Source organism: Propithecus coquereli, unplaced genomic scaffold (assembly GCF_000956105.1).
Source record: "Propithecus coquereli isolate 6110/MARCELLA unplaced genomic scaffold, Pcoq_1.0 Scaffold1, whole genome shotgun sequence".
In the NCBI taxonomy this organism is placed as follows: domain Eukaryota; kingdom Metazoa; phylum Chordata; class Mammalia; order Primates; family Indriidae; genus Propithecus; species Propithecus coquereli.
In genome coordinates this window covers 12516264-12535871 of record NW_012133857.1, presented here as the reverse complement: position 1 = coordinate 12535871, position 19608 = coordinate 12516264, and the positions used below count along the sequence as shown (strand labels likewise).

General features: G+C 47.8%; 1 protein-coding gene across 1 annotated transcript in view; it reads right to left on the bottom strand.

Moving 5' to 3' along the window:
- The window catches only part of BSN (bassoon presynaptic cytomatrix protein), a 99144-nt gene that overhangs the window by 31141 nt on the left and 48395 nt on the right, over positions 1-19608 (bottom strand). Inside the window, exons 2-3 of the mRNA XM_012637983.1 lie at positions 10450-10455; positions 6957-7365 (exon numbers count right to left, since the gene is read on the bottom strand). Of these exons, the coding sequence (XP_012493437.1) occupies positions 6957-7365; positions 10450-10455 (415 nt within the window). The remainder of the gene's footprint in view (positions 1-6956; positions 7366-10449; positions 10456-19608) is intronic.

The following is a 19608-nucleotide window of genomic DNA, read 5'->3' as shown; positions in this document are numbered from 1 at the left end:
CTGCAGGCATGTGCCACCATGCCCGGATAATTTTTTCTATATAGTTTTAGTTGTCTGGCTAATTTTTTCTATATATTTTTAGCTGTCCAGCTAATTTCTTTCTATTTTTTTAGTAGAGACAGGGTCTTGCTCTTGCTCAGGCTGGTCTCAAACTCCTTAGCTCAAACGATCTGCCCGCCTCGGCCTCCCAGAGTGCTAGGATTACAGGCGTGAGCCACCACGCCCAGCCATAATTTTTCAATTTTTAATAGAGATGGGGTCTCGCTCTTGCTCAGGCTGGTCTCGAACTCCTGACCTCAAGCGATCCTACCATCTTGGCCTCCCACAGAGCTACGATTACAGGCGTGAGCCACCTCACCTGGCCAACATTTGTTATTTTCTAGTTTTGTTTTTTTTAAATAGCCATCCTAATTGGCTATGAGGTAGTAACTCATTGGAGTTTCAATTTGCATCTCTCTAATGATTAGTGATGTTGAGCATTTTTCATGTGCTTATTGGCCATTTGTATATCTTCTTTGGAGAAATGTCTCAAGTCATTTGCCCATTTTTGAATCAGTTTGTTTGATTTTTGTTGTTGAGTTGCAGAATTTCTCTGTATATTCTGAATATCTCTCCCTTATCAGATTATGATTTGCAAATTTTTCTCTTTCTGTGGGTTGCCTTTTTATTCTGTTGATAGTGTCTTTTGATGCACAAAATTTTTATTAATTCTAATTTGTCTATTTTTTTCATTGCCTGTGACTTTGGTGTCACATCTAAGAAATCATTGTCAAATCCAATGTCATAAAACTTTTCCCCTACATTTTCCTCTAAGAGTTTTATAGTTTTAAGCTCTTACATTTAGATCTTTGATCCATTTTCAGTTAATTTTGTACATGGTATAAAGTGAGAGCCAATTTCATGCTTTTGCATGTGGATATCCAGTTTTCCCACCACCACTGGTTGAAAAAACTGCCTTTTCCCCATTGTGTGGGCTTGACACCCTTGTCAAATCATGTGACCATATACGTAAGGGTTTATTTCTGGGCTCTCTGTTCTATTCCATTGGTCTATATGTTTGTTTCATGCCAGTACTACACTGTTTGGATTACTGTAGCTTTTTTTTTTTTTTTTTTTTGAGACAGAGTCTCACTGTTTTGCCCGGGCTAGAGTGAGTGCCGTGGTGTCAGCCCAGCTCACAGCAACCTCAAACTCCTGGTCTCAAACAATCCTCCTGCCTCAGCCTCCCGAGTAGCTGGGACTACAGGCATGCGCCACCATGCCTGGTCTATACATTATTTTAGTTGTCCGATTAATTTCTTTCTATTTTTTTAGTAGAGACGGGGTCTCACTCTTGCTCAGGCTGGTTTCGAACTCCTGAGCTCAAATGATCCGCCCACCTCGGCCTCCCAGAGTGCTAGGATTACAGGTGTGAGCCACCGCGCCCGGCTGGATTACTGTAGTTTTGTAGAAAGTTTTGAAATTAGGAAGTATGAGCTCTTCAGCTTTGCTCTTTTTTTCAATATTGTTTTGGCTATTTGGGGGTTCCTTGAGATTCCATCAGAAGGGTGTTTTTAAATGGACATCTGTCCTTCCTACTTCCACCTTCTTGAACCCTTGAGAGTACATCTGGAGACTCCATCAGGGTCCAAACAGACCTAGCAGGACCTGTACACCCTCTGGAATGCCAGCTACCCTGGACCTGGCTTGCTCCCGGATTCTCACACGGACCAAGCATGTTCCCTCAGGCCTCCCCTTCTTTCACCTGTCTCCTATCTGGCTCCAGACCAACACTCTACAGCCTAATAATGCCCCATCATCAGAGAAGCCCCCAAGAATCATGCCCACCTTTCTCCTAGACCTCCTCCTGAGCCCTGATCCCATGTGTGACTGTATGTTTGCTTGTGTGGTTCCTGGTCTGCCTCCTGCACTGACCTGAAGGCTCCACAGGGCTCAGCAGCACGTCTGCTTCACTCTGCCTGTTTCTCTGGTGTCTAGGACAGTTCCCAGCTTATCATAAGGACTCAACAAGCATTTGTGGAGGGAGGGAAAGATGGGAAGAAGGGAGAGAGCCACCCTCTGACAGTGGGATAAGCAGCCCTGTCCAGGGCAAAGTCTGGGCAAAATAAAGAATAGGAACAGCAAAACCAACAGGTTACCAGCCAGCAACTGGTTGCTTTACCAAGATTTCCTGTTCTCTGCTTCTTCCTGCCTCTGGCTCTCTCTCTACCACATCCCTTTCCCGCCTCTCCCCTCTTGTGCTTTCTTCCCCTTCTTCCCACCCCCACTTTATTTATTTCTCTCTCTCTCCTTTTTTTTACAATTAAAAAAATTTTTATATTATATACATATTTCTTGAGACAGGGTCTTGCTCTGTTGCCCAGGCTGGAGTGCAGTGGCATCATCATAGCTCACTGTAACCTCAAACTCCTGGGCTCAAGTGATTTTCCTGCCTCAGCCTCCTGAGTAGCTTGGACTATAGGCACACGCCACCATGCCTGGCTAATTTTTTAAAAATTTGTTGTAGAGATGGGGTCTCTCTATGTTGCTCAGGCTGGTCTTGAACACCTGGGCTCAAGTGATCCTTCTACTTTGGCCTCCCAAAGTGCTGGGATTACAGGTGTGAGCCACCTTGCCCAGCCCTACTTATTTCTCTTTTTCTCTACCATTTTTACTCCATTCTCTTTTCATTCTGTTTCCTTTGCCCTCACATATGAAAATAAGTGTTTTTGGGATAAAATTTCATATTTTCTGTTCTAAATTAATTTATATTCATTCTTAGCTAACCTTATAGCCCTCTTTCCTAGCTAAAAGGTGGAGTTCCATATATGATGGCTCCAGCACAGTTGTCTCTTCCTCGTGTCCCCACTGGTTCTGGCCTCCATCTGGTAGTGGTCCAAGCGAGCAGGCCGAATGTCCTGTCTCCTGGGAACATGGTCCACCTTGGGGCATGTACTAGCAGCAGGGCTGGCTGCCCCAGGGCTGACTTAAGTTTGGAGGGCATTCCCCTACTGACTTGGAGATTGTTTAGGTCAAAGTGGCTACCCTAAAACAAACTGTCCAAAGACTAGACATGGGGTGGGTGAAAGGCCTCCTGAAGGGCCTGCCACCTGGAGATCCATTTCCATTTTTTTTGGAGGTGGGGAACAGAAAGCTGGCACATGTGTAGACACCTCCTCCTGAGCCCAGTACGGAGGAGGATGCCTTTGCCTCTCCTCAGTGCATTGCTGGTCCCATGTCCTGACACCTGTTCCTCATTCCTCTCTGGCCCAGGCAGCAATGTGGCCAGGAAGGAGCAGAGAGAGAGGGACAAGGCTGCTGGCGGCAGCGGAGGAATCTGTGCTGAACTCACAGCACCACCCCCGGGCCATCTGGTGCCCTGGCCCTTGCCGGAAAGGAGTGGGATGCAGGCAGCAGAAGGAGAGACTCATAGCCACTGCGTCGTCTCCCTCCCTTCTCCATGCCACCCACCCTGGATAACTGCCTGGGCCCAAGGCTTGCCATCGGGTAGAAGTGAGGGGTACAGTGGGGTAAACATCTTTGGCCTGGTCTCAGCAAAGTTCAGACCTTAGAACAGGTGAGGGAAGACAATGCTCACTCTTCTGTAGTTTCCTCTTTTTTGTGAGGGGGGGTGGCGAAGAGAGTCTCGCTCTCTTGCCTGGGCTAGAGTGCAGTGGCATCATCATAGCTCACTGCAACCTCAAACTCCTGGGCTCAAGCGATCCTCCTGACTCAGCCTTCCAAGTAGCTGGGACTACAGGCATGCGCCACCATGCCCAGCTAATTTTTCCTGTTTTTTGTAGAGATGGGATCTTGCTATGTGTAGTTTTCTTAGAGAGGCTTAGATTCTGATTAGAGCAAGGAGAATGGGAGGCAGACAGAGTGTCTGGATCTGGTAGGCTAGGGATGGGGTAGCAGCCCTTCTGTTCCCCCCTGGGGCAGAGGGTGTGCCTCCTCACTTCAGGTGGTGCTCTGGGAGCACTCAGCTGATGGTACTGGAAGTATCGGCGTGCAGGCAGCCCTGCCTTTGCACTGCACTCACTCCTGGGATGCTGCTCTGAGGGTGAGGACAGGCTCACCTCTGGAGGAGTTCCAGGCTAGGAAGTGCTGCTGGGGCCACTCTAAGTGGAGCAGGGGGGCCATGAGAGGCTGGCAGAAGCAGGCTGTGTTGGCCCCAGCCACTGCTCACTTCCCCAGCAGCTAACTCCCATCTCCACTGCCCACCCCAACAGCGCCTTCTATCCTCTACCCAGCTGGCTCGTGCCCACGCCTAGACTCCTACCCACAGCTACCAGAATAGAGGCCTGACAAGGGCAACAAAGGCCTCCCTTCTGGTGCAGAACGGAGAGGCAGGCCCAAATGTAAGCCACTGAAGAGTGGAAAGATGGACTAACAGGCCTGAGCAGGCAGGGACATCAGCAAAGCCACTAAGGCAAGTGCCTGGACTCCTACTTCTCCTTTAGAGAAATCTGACGTTCAGAAGTTTAAGGTATTTGTCCAAAAACCTACATCTAGGGAGAGAAGAGAAGAACCATCTTCCTGTCTTCTCACCATCACTAGGGCCTGAAAGCTAACACCTCTGGCCTCCCAGTGTCAGTGCATTGTCAGAGGGAGTGTCTCAGAACCAGCCCCTTGCACATGCGCAGAAACTCAGGCCAGGTAGGAGTTCAGCCCAGAGACACCAGGGCGATCCTAGAGACAGCCTTCTTGGCTGATGTAACATCAAGTTAGAGATGGCCAGAACAGATGTGGTCTGACCAGGACACATCTAACAGAAGGTGTGTGAGCAAAACCTGAAGATTTTTTTTTTCATCATGTGGAAGCAAGACCAGAGAAGTGAATCTGCTTTTAGCAAAGTGACAAAGAGCAGTTGTACTAGCTTGAGAATTATGCTTTGCTACCCCTCAGGAAAATACACTGAGGGTTATTTTTCCTTGAAAAAAACACCACTGAAAGCCAACTCTGGGGAAGCAAAGGTTCTGCCTAGAGACCCCAACAGAAAAGGGCATCCACCATGTGTGCACTTGGAGAATGGACTAGGTCAGCATTTCCCAAGCTGGGTGCCATGGAACAGCAGCTCCTGACATGTTCTGTGGAAGCAACTCTGGGAAAGGCTGCCAACTATAGCCCTGTCTTGGAGCTCCGCAATGCCCCTCAGGATGCTGAAAACCCTGAGACATCCCACAGCAATGAACCATTTCATTTGTCTGGCCCAGCATTTGCTTGAAGTACTTGGCCAAGGACTGATCACCAAACCTGCAGTAGGTGTGAAGCCCTCTTTCCTCCTGGCCTTGAGCCTTGGCTTCCTCTCAGCACAATGAGGCAGATGGACTGAGTATGTCCAAGGTCCTCCTACTCTGCTGTTTTTCCAGGCACAGCCGAAGGCTAGCTCCCTTCCCACTGCACTGAAGGTCTGAGCCCGATGGAGCAGAGACGGGCCACCATGTGTGGCTCTTCCTCAATCCCTGCCCACCTCAACCAAAATTGTGCAGGTGCTGCAGCTCAAGTGAGCATCTTGAGGGAGCTGGAACCCAGAGGGGTGAGGCCAGCACAATGAAGGGATGTCCCACAGCATTGTGGGCCACCTGCCAAGCCTCCCTGCTCCTGTGAGAACAGGTGCTTTGGCTTCTCACTGGCAGAAACACACAGGTGAGCTTCCCTGGATTTAATCGCACTGTTCTAAATACTGAACAGCAAACACTTACCTAACTGATCAGTGTGCGATGGGCCTGTTTCTAATCACAGATGCAATAATCACGAGCATGCATGCCTCCTCAGGAAGCCCCCACACTCCAGGAGCAACTCCAAAGGCACTGAGTCATCTCCCCACACCGAAAGCTCCTTCCTCAGAATCTCACACTTACCTCTCACAAACCACACATCCCACACCCACAGCACCTCATGGCATATATAGACCCTGACCTGCGAACAGTTATTCTCACTCATTCCCCTCCCACATGGTCCAAATGGCTCCAGCTGCTGCTAATCCCAGAGGCAGCCATGCCCGTGCCTGCAGTCAGCCATTCTCCATCCTGTCCAAGGACAGAGCCTTGTGGGGAGAACCAGAAGCTTCTGTGGGCTACCGCGAAGGAGCAGGAGGAAGTCAGCAAACCTACTCAGTTCATTTCAAAGGGATGGCCCCAGCTCAGCCAATACGCTGGAGCACCCAGCCTCTAAGTCACCAAAGAGAGCCTCCATGGGCTCAGTTAGGCATCCCACAGCAACTCAAAACATCCTGAACAAAGCTGGGATGGGGCTGTGGACTCAGAGTCTTCTGGGGACAAAAAAGAGACCAACCTCATGGAAATGGTCCTACAATGGCCTCTCAGTGAGGGTAGGACACTGTCATCCTTTGTGAATGCTTAGCTCCAGCCTGGGCCTCTACTTTACCCCAGGGTCATTTCTCTGGGAATGGGTGGCTGCTCTGCCACCTCAGGCCCCCAGCTAACTGGAACTGAAGCCCAGAGGAGGAGCTTCCCAGAGCCTAGCTGGAAGGTAGTTTCCTGCCTCCCCTAACAGCTTGCTCCCCTGGCCAGCATCCCGCTGCAGAGCCCACTGTCAAGGTGAGAGGCAGGCCTAGGGCCAGGGAAATTTGCCTCCCTTTGGGCCCTCCAGCTGCTCATGGCTCTCTCCAAATGAGCATCTATTGGGAAAACTGTCCATAACTTTGTCTTTAGCCTTCTCCAAGGCCATTCTTCCAGACCAAACTTGAACCAGGTAAGAAAGTATCTTCTACTCTGGGACTCTGCCCAGGATTTCAGGAGATGCAGGAATCCCTCAGGAGATCTGGGCCCAGGCCTCCTGTTCTCTGCTGCCATGTTGTAGAGCCAGGACACACATCCCCCAGGAGTACACAGATGCTGGTGGCCAAGGGAAATGACCAGGAAAAGAGAGTTGGTGAAAGAGAGGAAAGGAACCAAGGGAGGCATGGCAAGGAGGTGGCAGGTAAGTGGGGAGCTGGCGCAGAGGGTGGTTACCTGGGTGAGATGAGGGTTGGGGTTGAACCCACACTGGTTGCAGACTTTGTTGTGACACTGGGTGCAGGTGTTGAAGTTTGGCTGGCTGGGAGTCGATGTGAGGTCCGAGGTCTTGCATATGGGACACAGGGTACTGCTGGGAAGGGGGGCGATCTGAGGGACAGAGTAGGGTGATGTGGGAGTGCTACTTCTGTCCGGTGACACCGAGGGGGACCTCCCTGATCTCTGTGTCCTGCTGTCTACCTGCAGCGTCCTGCGGGGACCATCAGCCTCCTGGCCTGATGGGCCCTGTGCCCTCATCTCCCGGGGGCTCTCACGGCCAGGAGCAGTAGCAGAAGCCTGGTTCGGGGTTGGGGAAGCTGCTCTCTGGCTACCGGAGGGCTCCTTCGTGTCCAGTCTCCGGGAAATGCTGAAATGACATTGAAAATGACTATGTTAGAGACAAATCTTAGAGAAGCAGCCCACAGAGGTCTCTAGCAAGCTGGGTAACCCCACCAAGCCCCATGATCACCCTTCTTCTCCCGCCCAGTGGCAGCATCACAGCCACCATTTGCTATGCCCTGTACTGAGACCTAACAAGAATCTCCCACTTGAATCCTTGGCTCCAGGACATGTGGCAGGATCTGAGTGTCCCCTCTTACATCCTGATAAAGTACAGATTCTGATTCAGTAGGTCTGGGGTGGGTCTGCATTTTTAAGAAGCTCCAAAGTGAGCTAATACTCTGGTTTGCAGATCACACTTTCAGTACCAAAGCTCCAAACCTACACATTAGAAACACCTAGGGTGAAGCTGGGCATGGTGGCACACACCTGTAGTCCCAGCTACTCAGGAGGCTGAAGCAGGAGGATCACTTTAGCCCAGGAGTTTAAGACTGCAGTGAACTATGATCATGCCACTGCATTCCAGCCTGGGTGACAGAGAAAGATCCCTTCTGAAAGAAAGAAAAGGAAGGAAGGAAGAGAGAGAAAGAGAGAAAGAGGAAAGAAAGAAAACAAAAGAATACAAAAGAAAGAAAGGGAGGGAAGGAAAGAAGGAAGGAAGGAGGGAAGGAAGAAAGAAAAAAAGAAAAGAAAAGAAATACCTACGGTGATTTTAAAAATTCTGACTCTAAGACTGCACTCCAGACAAACTACATCAGAAACTGTGGGCAAAAAACGCTGGCATTAGTATTTTTTCCTCCCTGGGAGATTCCAACATATAGTCCAAGTTCAGAGATACTGCCCTGGCAGGTCTGTTACATCCTGGTTTGTCCCCTTCGGATGCTGAACCCAGACAGTCAGGAATCGGGGGGAACCCCAGTGAGTAGTTGATGCCATCTCCACCAGGGGTCTGCCTGTACACAAAGGAATATTCCTTCTGGTGGCTCTCCAACCAGACTGATGGCAGACCAAATCTATGAGGATGGGATGAAGTGTTACTTTTCCTTTGGGGATGGAATTCTAGGATCCAGCCCTTGAGAAACCACTGAGTGAGATCCAATGTGCCTAACCCCCACCTCCATCCCAACATGGCTGCAGGGGAGTCAGTAGAATAGGGTAGTTGGATAAGGTAGAAGGCAAACCAGCAGACTAAAATCTAATCCCCTTATATTTCTTCTCCTTTGACCCAACTTAAGTTCATTTCTGCCAATTTTCCTCTTTTCCAATTTGAAAATACAAAAAGCCAAAGACAATCCTTTATATCATTTTCCTGAAATTCTATACTTGTTTTGGTCTGTATTCATTTGAGTGGATGCTGGCACACAGGAGGCAGGGCAGACTTGCTGAAAGCCACTGCAGAGACCCAACCATAGCTGCCTGTGGAGGAGGCTGCCCTGGCCCCTTCTGCCCCAGTGTCCCCCAGTCCTTGTAGTATCTGACTGCTGTCCCCATCTGAAGGCCATCTGCTTGCCAAAAAGATTTAGGAACAAACTGGTAGGGCATCTTAAGACAAGCCATTTCAGAGGGAGATGAGGGGCCCACCTGGGGGGGCCCACCTGGGGAGGCCCACCCCAAGACACTCCGAAGTACTTCCTTCTGAGAACCTGGAGGTGGAGAAACATCTTATAAAGACTCTTCTGGAAAAAAGAAACACCAGTAAATGTCCGCTAAACATTCCTGTCATCGATCACCAACAACCACCTAGTCATCCAGTCAGAGATCTGCCACTTTCCTTTCCAGTAAGACAACCAGAGTTTGAGTCTAACCCCTGTGGGCTACCTTTGCTGCCAGCTGTGAGGCCAGTATGGTGGTGGCCACAGCATCTCTGGCCTACACTTGGAACCTGGGCTCCTCTAGGGCCTTTCAGTATACCAATTTCTAAGTATCCTAAAGAAATATTTCCTACCTGGTTAAATTAGTAGTTTCATTTTTTACTTAAATTACTTGGGGCTGGAATTTAAAGGCAGCCCTTGAAAGCAAATCAGAAGCTACTGAAAGCCCTTCATAACATGTGAATGAGCTACAGCCTCCTCTCCAGGCTGTGCAAGCTTTCTGAGAAATTTAGAAATTTCTACTGTATTTGTGTTGCCTGAGAAGTAATAGGCAATCTTCTGTGTACACAGTGATGTTTTAATTCAATGTTGCATTACAATGTAGTCTTTCTGGAGACATTTTATGTGAAGATTAGGGATCTAAATTTTTTTTTTTTTTTTTGAGACAGAGTCTCACTCTGTTGCCTGGGCCACTGCCATCGTGTCAGCCCAGCTCACAGCAACCTCAAACTCCTGGGTTCAAGTGATCCTCCTGCCTCAGCCTCCCGAGTAGCTGGGTCTACAGGCATGTACCACCATGCCTGGCTAATTTTTTTTCTATTTTTGGTAGAGACCGGGTCTCACTCTTGCTCAGGCTGGTCTCAAACTCCTGAGCTCAAGCTATCCTCCCACTTCAGCCTCCCAGAGTGCTACAGTTACAGGCATGAGCCACCGTGCCCGGCCAAAATTTTAAGTTAACTTCCAACTCAGCTGCAGTGACAGTGAGTAAACAAACAATACCTTCTGCACCTAGCAAAGTCTGCACTACAAGGGCAATGCTCCCTGCATTGGTGTGTGCCCACAAACCACATGGTGGCCATTGTGATAACTGGTAATCACAATACTTGTCCGTGGTCCCTACACTCTCCTGTCCTCCTGGATGATTCCCCACACCCTCTCCTCAATCTTCAAGCTTCTAACACCTTCCTCTGTCTCTTCACTGTTATCAATGACAGTGAAGACTGGCTGGCTGTCTCACTGAAAAAGAGAGACCCACTGGAGAAGAATCCACACAACCACGGCCTCCCTACTTCTGTCCCTAGTGTTTGCCTGCCTCTGCTCCCAAGGCACACTTCTTACCTTCACAAGTTCTCCCCTTCCTTCATCATCCATTCTCCCCTCTCTATCACATCATTTCAATTTCCATACAAACATGCTTCTAAGGAAAAAAGAAGCACTTTGCCCATGATCCCTTCAGCTTCTCCCCCATTTCTCTGCTCTTTTTTACAGCAAAACTCTTTGAAATCACCTCTACTCACTACCTCCCGCTCCTCTCATCCCTCCCTTTCAACCCACTCTAACATCGCTTCTGCCCATCCCTCCACAGAAATTGCTCACATCACAGTCACTGGGGACTTCCACATCATCAAATCCAGCAGCATGTCTCAGTTCCTCACCTCACCTGACTAGCACAGCACTTGATCCCAGGTGAGCACTACCCGCTTCCTGAAATGCATTCTCCACTTGCCTTTGGGAACACCGCCTTCTCCTGGACTTCCTCCTCCTGCCTCGCCATCCCCTTCTAATCTCTTTTTGCAGGTTCTTCCATATCTCCCGAGCCTAAAGCCCCACTTCTTACATTGGAGAGACCGAAGGCTCAGTCTTTAAACAAATTAGCTTCTCTGAGTGCTCACAATCTCTATGTCTCAAGACTTATCCGGTCTCAAGGCTTTAAATCACATTTCCCACTGACAACTACCAAATGTCTATCTCTGGCCCAGACCTCTGCCCTGAACTCTTTACTTGTCTAACTGCTAACTCCAGGTCTTCACTGAGATGTCTTAGAGGCATCTCAAACTTGACATGGCCACACTACGCCCCTGATCTTCCCCCTAAATGTGCTCCTGCTGGTCTTCCCCTTAGTGCCATCTCTGATTCCCTTCTTCTCTCATCCTACATCAATCCATCAGTAAATCTTACTGGTTTCAGATTCTGGCCAATACCGCTGCCTCCTCACCCGACCTGGTCCAAGCCACTGTCATCTCCTCTTTCAATACTGTAGAGCCTGGCTCCTTCCACTCACTCCTCTGAGGGCTTCTCGCCATGCAGCAGCCAGGAAAGCTGTAAATACTGAAGTCAGGCCACTTCCCGTCTCTGCTTAAACCCACCACAGCTTCCTTTCCTACCCAGAGGAAGAGCCAAAGGCCTTACGTTGGCCCATGAGGCCCCATGAGATTTGCCCCTTTCTCTCTGGCCTCGTCTCTTTCTATTCTCTCCCTCCCTCACTCCACTTCCCTTATACCAGGCCAGTCCTGCCCCTGGCTGTGTGTGTTTGCTATTTGTTCCACTGGCAGTTGCTCCCTCTCAAGTCTTTGCTTTCAGGGACATCTACTCTGACTATTCTATTTAAAATTGTGCTTCTGTCCCTCCTGCCTTTTTGTTCTCCATGGCACTGAACACTATCTGAGCCATCATAAAACAAATTTATTGCTTTTGTGTGTGCTCTAGTATCCCTGCATTAAACTGCCAGCTCTGTGTGGGTAAGGCCCCTGTATGCTTTCTTCACAGCTATGTGCCAGTGCCTAGCAAATGCCTGGCACAAACTGCATGCTCAATGTGTATTTCCTGAATGGGAGGACTATAGGCACATCATGACTCAGAGCTGTAAAATATGGCCCCTAAGTGTTTTAGAGCTGAGGAAACACGGCACGTTCCTGGCAGGGCACTCCAGCCTTCTCTTGATCTGACCTGATCAGGCAGGAGAGAACTGCAGGAGCAATACCTGGGGTCTTCCCCAGCTGCTGGCCCCCCAGCCCCACCTACAGGGCTCTGCTGACAATAATGGTGGTAATGCTGACTCATCCCTCACCATGAGCCATCTGTCACATATTAACTCCTTTAAGCTTCACAGCAAATTCACTGGGTAGGATCAATTTTGCCCACTTCAGAGACAAGAAAACTGCCACACATAAAAGTTAAGTAACTTGCAAAGTCATCATGACTTGCAAATTGTGGAGCTGGGATTCCCATACACAGGTCACCAGTCCATGTCCTTAACCCCTGTCCCATACTGCCTTTCTAGGGGAGCACAGTATACCTAGAAAGGGTGGGAAGCATTGCAATTTAGATTCTTTGGATTCTTTTTTCTGAAGAGCTAAGTGGAAGCTGCCTAGGAGAAGGTCTCTGACCATTTTGCTCCCCACTGTATCCCCAGGACCCAGCATCACTCTTGGCCCCGAGTGGATACTCAATAAGCATATGCAAAGTGAACAGAAAAATGTGTGAACAGTACAGCGAGCCCACAAAGTGGGGCTGAGTTAGGGCAGTGACGTCATTCAGCTATGACCACTTTCCCTGGAGTTTGCTCAGCAATGCTGAGAGACTCACATAGAAAATGATTCCAACAACAGATATTCATTCATTCAGGCATTCAGGCATTCATAAACACTTACTGACCCCTGGACTGGTTCCAGGCCCTGTGATAGGTATTGATGGTACAAAGGAATTATATCTCTTACAATGAGAGGTGGGTCCACAGGTATTCATCATATTGTTATTCTTTACATCTTACGCATATTTTATAAGTATTCTTATATTCTTTATAAATAGCTATACAATATTTAATTCAAATAAATTTTTAAAAAAGTGAATCAGACTGGGAGCCTCCAGTCTAGAGTAGAGACAGATGTGCCAACAAATTCCTGCAAAACACACTGCCACATGGTCTGGGGAAGGGCAGAAGCCTCAGAAGGTTTTTTTTTTTTTTTTTGAGACAGAGTCTCACTGTGTTGCCCGGGCTAGAGTGAGTGCTGTGGCGTCAGCCTAGCTCACAGCAACCTCAAACTCCTGGGCTCAAGCGATCCTCCTGCCTCAGCCTCCCGAGTAGCTGGGACTACAGGCATGCGCCACCATGCCCGGCTAATTTTTTTCTATATATTTTTAGTTGTCCAATTAATTTCTTTCTATTTTTAGTAGAGACGGGGTCTCGCTCTTGCTCAGGCTTGTTTCGAACTCCTGAGCTCAAACAATCCGCCTGCCTCGGCCTCCCAGAGAGCTAGGATTACAGGCATGAGCCACCGCGCCCGGCCGCCTCAGAAGCTTTGAGGATGAGGAGACATCTAAACCAGGTCTTAAAGGATGGGCTGTTCACCCTGAGGTGGAAGGGCAAGCTAGGCAGAGAGAACAGCATACACAAAGGCCCAGAGGCATGTCAGAGCCTGCTCAGTATGGGTAGATGTGCCAGGTGCATGGCAGATGTAAGTCATTGCTATTCCCAGTACCTAGAATAGCTCCTGGCAATAGTGTGTGTTCAACTACCTGAGCTAATCGGAAAGCAAAAAGCTAAAATGGGAAAGGCTAGGACAGCAGGGCTTCTAAGGTTTTCAAACAGGGGAGTGTTTAGGCTCTTTGTCAAAGAGGAAAAGATGGTGGGGGTAGGGAAATCAGTGAGAATAAGGCACTAGCCCACAAGATAGTCCATGAGGTGAGAGGGAGGGAAGGTATAACAGGGGGTATTCTGGCTCACGCTCTAAAGAGGAATGTTCCTTTTAATTGAAATGGGGAATTCTTCCAGGAAGAGAAGCTAATTGGTGGATGGGGAATGGGGAGTGAAATAGCAAAATCACAAATTGGGTTTTGGTTGTATTGAGGTTGGGGAGAGGGGTCTAAGAGACATCAGGAGAGAGATCACAGCTTGGGTTCAATTCAGATAAATCTAGATATTTTTATCTGGGAGAGTTAAAGGTCCTATTCTCAGGTAATTCTCAGGGATAGAGATCACCCAGAAAGCAGTTGCCCAAGAAGGCATTGTAGGGAGCACCAACATTTATGGGAGCAGAGAAGATGCCAGAAACACAGCAGTCAGAGAAAGGAGGACAAAAGAGAATGACCCCACGGTGTTAAAGAAGCTCCCGTGAGCAGGAGCATTCAACAATACCATGTGCTATGATAAGTCTACAAACATGAAGGCTGAGAAGTCACAGAAGAAAAAGGCCACACCCATGAAGTCCACACACTCTGAATGCCCAAGCCCTCTCCCAACTCAGTCCAGCTTGGGAGGGGCAGAGTTCCTCTTAGCTGAACACGAGGCCCACCATGGCAGGGGCTCCAGCAGTGATGACACAAGTCCCAGGTGGTTAGAACAGCCTGAGACCTCCTCAGGAGGGAATGGGTGAGCCCTCTAGAGGCTCTCCTTACAGGACACAAACAAAGGTCTCCACCAAAATATGGCTGTTGAGTAGGAGAAAGGAGGGAATGAGGAAAAGGAGTGGGAGATGTCCATGGGCAAGACCTAGACCAGCCCCAAGGATGACCTAGTCTCTTGGACATGGATCATCAGCAATGATGCCCTTTGAAGCCAATGCTCCTTCCAGCAGCCTTGGGAGCCCTACTGCTTGGGGAGGACTGGGATAATGAGAGGTAAGCAAGGAAGGGAGAGGGACACAGCCACAAAGCAAAGACACAGGAGGATAGGCAGGTGCAGAAAAGGAAGAGGGCAGAGATTTGAAGGAATGGCTGGAAGCCAAAAGGGGAGACTCACAATGCCTTATCCAGGGAGAAATATTTTCTTAAGATGGCCAAGAACAGTAGAGGATATAGAAAAAGCCAGATTGCTACCAGCTTTCCTTCCTTTCAGCATTTAGGGCTATTAATTGATCAGAAACAATCTTAACTCAAAGCTGTCTCTCATGGCAGGAAAGGAGCCCCCTGGCCACAGGAGGGCTGTTGGGAAGGGAGACAAAGCCAATTCAGTCAGCCTTCCCCTCACCAACTCTCAGGACCCCTGTGGCCTCCTGTCCTATGTCATGACCACAGCTGAGAGAAATAACCCAGACTGCACTGGTCAGAATCTGGGCTCCCCTCTGCCAGAAACCCACAGGGCAGGCCTGAGGCCAATAAGCCCCAGTGACTAAAAGATGCTCCAGATCCCAGGTATGTCCATAAGGGAAGGGTCCTAGGGAAAGATGAGGCTGCCCCGGTCCATGGCGGGAAGGAGCCTGCAGTCCCTCTGGCAGCTGCACTGGGGAGGGCCTGCCCAGGCTGAGGCAGAGGGGAAGGAAAAGCAGGGAGGCATGGAGCCTGTGTGCCCAGAGGGAAACCAAGCTGGGCCCCACAAGACAGCATTCCAGAGCATGCCCCCCACTGCCTCCAGTTGAACATTTATAAGGGAAATGTTTCACATTAATAAATGGCTATCTTGTTCACCAAGAGGGCAGTGAACTTAGGGAAACTGCTTCCCTTAGAGCAGCCAGCAGAGCCCCACAGATTCTAACAAGGTTTTGATAAATTCATGGCTGACCTTTCTGTAATGGGCAATTATGGCTGGCCAGATGCTGTGGGAGGATACTCTCTTTTGAGGCCCATGGCAGGGGGGATCACTGGGCCACCTCAGTGGTCCCTGCACATTCAGGCAGAGAAGCAGAGGCTGTAGAACAGTGGTTGCCAGGGGCCAGTCCTGGGTCCTGGAGCTCTTCTCTCAGAAACGGATGTGATAGTTCACAAAGTTTGGGCTTAGAAAACATTCTAATTTTCACATGAAAAAACATTTCCTGACCTGCCCAGCCCTCAAGGCAGTGGCGTCCTACCTTTTTGATCATTCGTCCCTAACAATCAAACATGCTTGTGCATCCCCAACATATGAATATTTATCTACCAATTACATGCATATATATTACAAATAAAACCCACCTCCCCAAATGGAAAAGTTTTAAAGGGATGAGATTGAAAATAAATGTATCAACAGCAATCACAGCAACAACAAAAATAAATGGGACTTGATTAAATCAAAAAGCTTCTGCACAGCCAAGGAAATAACAGGGCAAATAGACAACCTACAGAATGGGAGAAAATGTTCCCAAGCTATACATCGAATAAAGGACGAATAACCAGAATCTACAAAGAACTCAACAAATCAGCAAGAAAAAATCAAACAACCTCATTAAAAAGTGAGCAAAAGACATGAACAGAAGCTTTTCAAAAGAAGATAGACAAAAGGCCAATAAACATATGAAAAAAATGCTCAATGTCACTAATCAGCAGGGAAATGCAAATTAAAATCACAATGAGATATCACCTTACTCCAGTCAGAATGGCCTTTATTAAAAAGTCCAAAAACAATAGATGCTGGTGTGGATGCAATGAGAAAGGAACACTTATACGCTGTTGGTGGATCTGCAAATTAGTACAACCTCTTCCATAGAGGAAGTATGGAAACAGTATGGAAATTCCTCAAAGAACCAAAAGCAGACCTACCATGTGATCCAGCAATCCCACTACTGGGTATTTACCCAAAGGAAAAGAAGTCATTTTATCAAAAAGACACCTGCACTCAAATGTTTATTGCAGCACAATTCACAATTGCAAAGCTGTGGAATCAACCCAAATGCCCATCAATTCATGAGTGGATTAACAAAATGTAGTATATGTACACCATGGAATACTATTCGGCCATAAAGAAGGATGACTTAATGTGTTTTGCAACAATTTGGATGGAACTGGAGACCATAATCCTAAGTGAAGTATCTAAAGAATGGAAAAACAAACACTACATGTACTCACTATTAAATTATAACTAACCAATGAGCATACATGTGCACAGAGGGAAGTAAAACTCAATGGAAATCAATGACGGGGGAGGCGGGAGAAGGCGACAGGTGAAAACCTACCTAATAGGTACAATGAACAATATCTGGGTGACAGGCACTCTTATAACCATGACTCAAGCATTATAAAAGTGATCCAAGTAACCAAAATTATCTGTACCCCATAATACTTTGAAATTAAAAAAAAGAAAAGAAATATAAATAGAAGTTTTCATATTTTCTGCCTTGTTCCCTTTCTTCCCATCCCTTGGCATATGTGCCTTAGTTTGGAGGCCACTGCTAAGGAAATTCTTAAACTCCCAATCCCCAATCTTGAAAGTAGTCTCTGTTCGTTTCCCAGACCAGATTCTTTCTTGCCCCCAGCCCTGGTCCATGGAAGGTGTACTTAAGTCAGTGGCAGAGGGGCCCCAGGCCCTCAGGGGCTGGCTACCAGGCTTCCTATTTGTCTATGGACCAAAAAGAATTTGCTTGACTGACAACAGCAGTGAAAATCTCCATAATGCTCAGCCACACCACTCAGTAGGAGCCTGTGATTGGACAGGAAGCTGGCATCATGGGCTCAAAGCCTTTGAGGTACTGAGGGGGGAAGATGCCACACCCAGGGTTCCTGGGCAGGGAGGGATGTCATGCTATAAGCAGAGCTCCCCTTAAGGCTGATATCTTCCCTTCCTAACTTCCCGGCCCCTTTAAGTTGTGGTCTCACTTAGAAAGTAAGTTTCCAAGACCCACAAGACCCCAGAGTAACCCAGAGAGCTAGCTCCTCCTTGGTATGGGTGAGGACAAAGCACCATGCCAGCCTGGTGATGACCCCCATAGCAAGTGTGTACTAAGGCACTTGGGCATACAGGCACTCACATTCCTGAGCAGACAAACCCATACAAAGGAGCCATTAGTGTTACCAGGTATTCACCACCTCCACTCATCCTTCCCACTCAAAAACTTCTAGCAGTTGAGACTCTTCCTGTGGCCAAACAACAAGCATCAATTGATCCCAGGCCAGTCTGTTTGGGCCAACAGAGAACATGTTTAAGGCAGTGAGCTCTGACTGCTTTGCTGTTACTGAGGGAAAGAGTTTGGTATGAGACTGCAGGTGGGTCAGCAAGGACAGAAGGTAGCAAGAGGGACTGGTAGGAGGAACAAGAGTTGCTGTCATAGAACACAGGGGCCAGGGAAAGCTGTTAGCATCAGAGGAGAGACCACCAGAGTCTGGGAGCAGTAGGGAGCCAGGCCATAATTGCAACACGAGCAAGCCCTGGGACCTCATGCCCCAGGCCTTGAGGCCTGAGTAGGTCTGCTGGGTAGACAACATCTCTCAGAGCAATCTGATTTTCCCTTGGTTCCCTTCAGGACCGGCCAGTCTCCAGAATCCAGAGCAAGTATGGGAAATAAGGATAATTTTCCCCTAACTCCAATTGATTAGTAGTGACTGCTTGGAAGGCCAGGTTGGGAAAGATCAGGGGGAAAGATTGTTACCATCGATTAAGCACAAAGGCCATGGACTTGTCATCCATGGTATAGAACAAAACCAAGTTCTTAGACCTGCCTCAAGTGATATCTAGCTTCTTGGACTGTCTCACTCAGAATTAGGCCAGGCCCTCCTCAGACCAAATTCATCCTCTACTAGAAAGAGACCAGTGGGTATACAGTAGTGGTTCATGTAGTATTGACCTTTGACCTTTCCCTCAGTCTTCATCCCATGGCTTTCCCAGAGTCACAAGAGCTGTATGTGGCCATCAGTGAGCTGAAGCCTCAAATGCCATGAGCTCAGTGTGACTTTGAAGGTTGAACGTCTCTTGCACCCATGGTGTCTGTGACAAGCATTGTGCAACTGACAGCTTGCCTGAGGGCGAGTGAGTGGTAGATGCAATCCTCTTAGTCTAAGGACTCTGTTGAGGGGTTCCTAGTCCTTTGATCACAGCATCTCCATTTATGTATTATGGAATTTTTCTGTAGAAGTTTTTATTCATTCATTTAAAAAGAGCTCATAGGAACCAAGTTCCCTGAGTTCTTGCATGTCTGACCATGCCTTTGTGACCTTTAAATTTAAACAACAGCTTGGCTGGGTATAACATTCTAGGCTCACATTTATTTCCCTGAGGACTTTGCAGACATAGCCACTCTGTTTTCTACCATTGATCATTACTGTGGGGAGCTCTGAGCCAGCCTGATTTTCTCCCTTTATAAATACATTAACATTTTCCCTCTAGATACAATAGAATTCTTTTTTTCTCTTTGAAGTTCAATAGCTTCACCAAGATGTGTTTTAGGGTTGAATATTCACGCCATACCTATTTTTCTTGAAATTCAGTATGGCCTTTCAAAGTAAAGATTTATGTGTTCCTTTATTTCAGAGGGGAAAGTTTTCTTCTATTACATCTTTGAATATTTCTATGTTCTACTTGTTTTGTTCTCTTCTCCAGAGATACCAATTATACCTATTTTAAATTTTTGTTGTTTTTCCATTTTCTAGGCTGCTGGCAGCCTATGGCCTGCCAGCTCCCTATCAGAGATGCTTCCTAAGCTTCCCTACATATCTTAGCTTTGCTAACCAGTCCAAGAAGGGGGGTGTTGGTTTTGGCCCTCTGAACTGTAACCTCTCTGCTCTAGTTCCACAGAGACAAGTTTTCCTTCCTAAGATCTTCCCTCATCCTGGACTGATTTTTCTATACTTAGAAACCATTCATTTTTTATTATGTTTCAAGTTATGGGTGTTTGTTAGTTTTGTTGAAGGTAGAGTTTTCATTTCTGTTTCTCGTTCTTGCAGTTTTCAGTTAGTTCAGTAAAGAGACTGAGCAAAGAGATGCTTTTATTTAATCATACTCAACTAGAAGACATTTTACAACCCAAAACAAATGCCATCTTTCCCTGGCTTTCTACCTG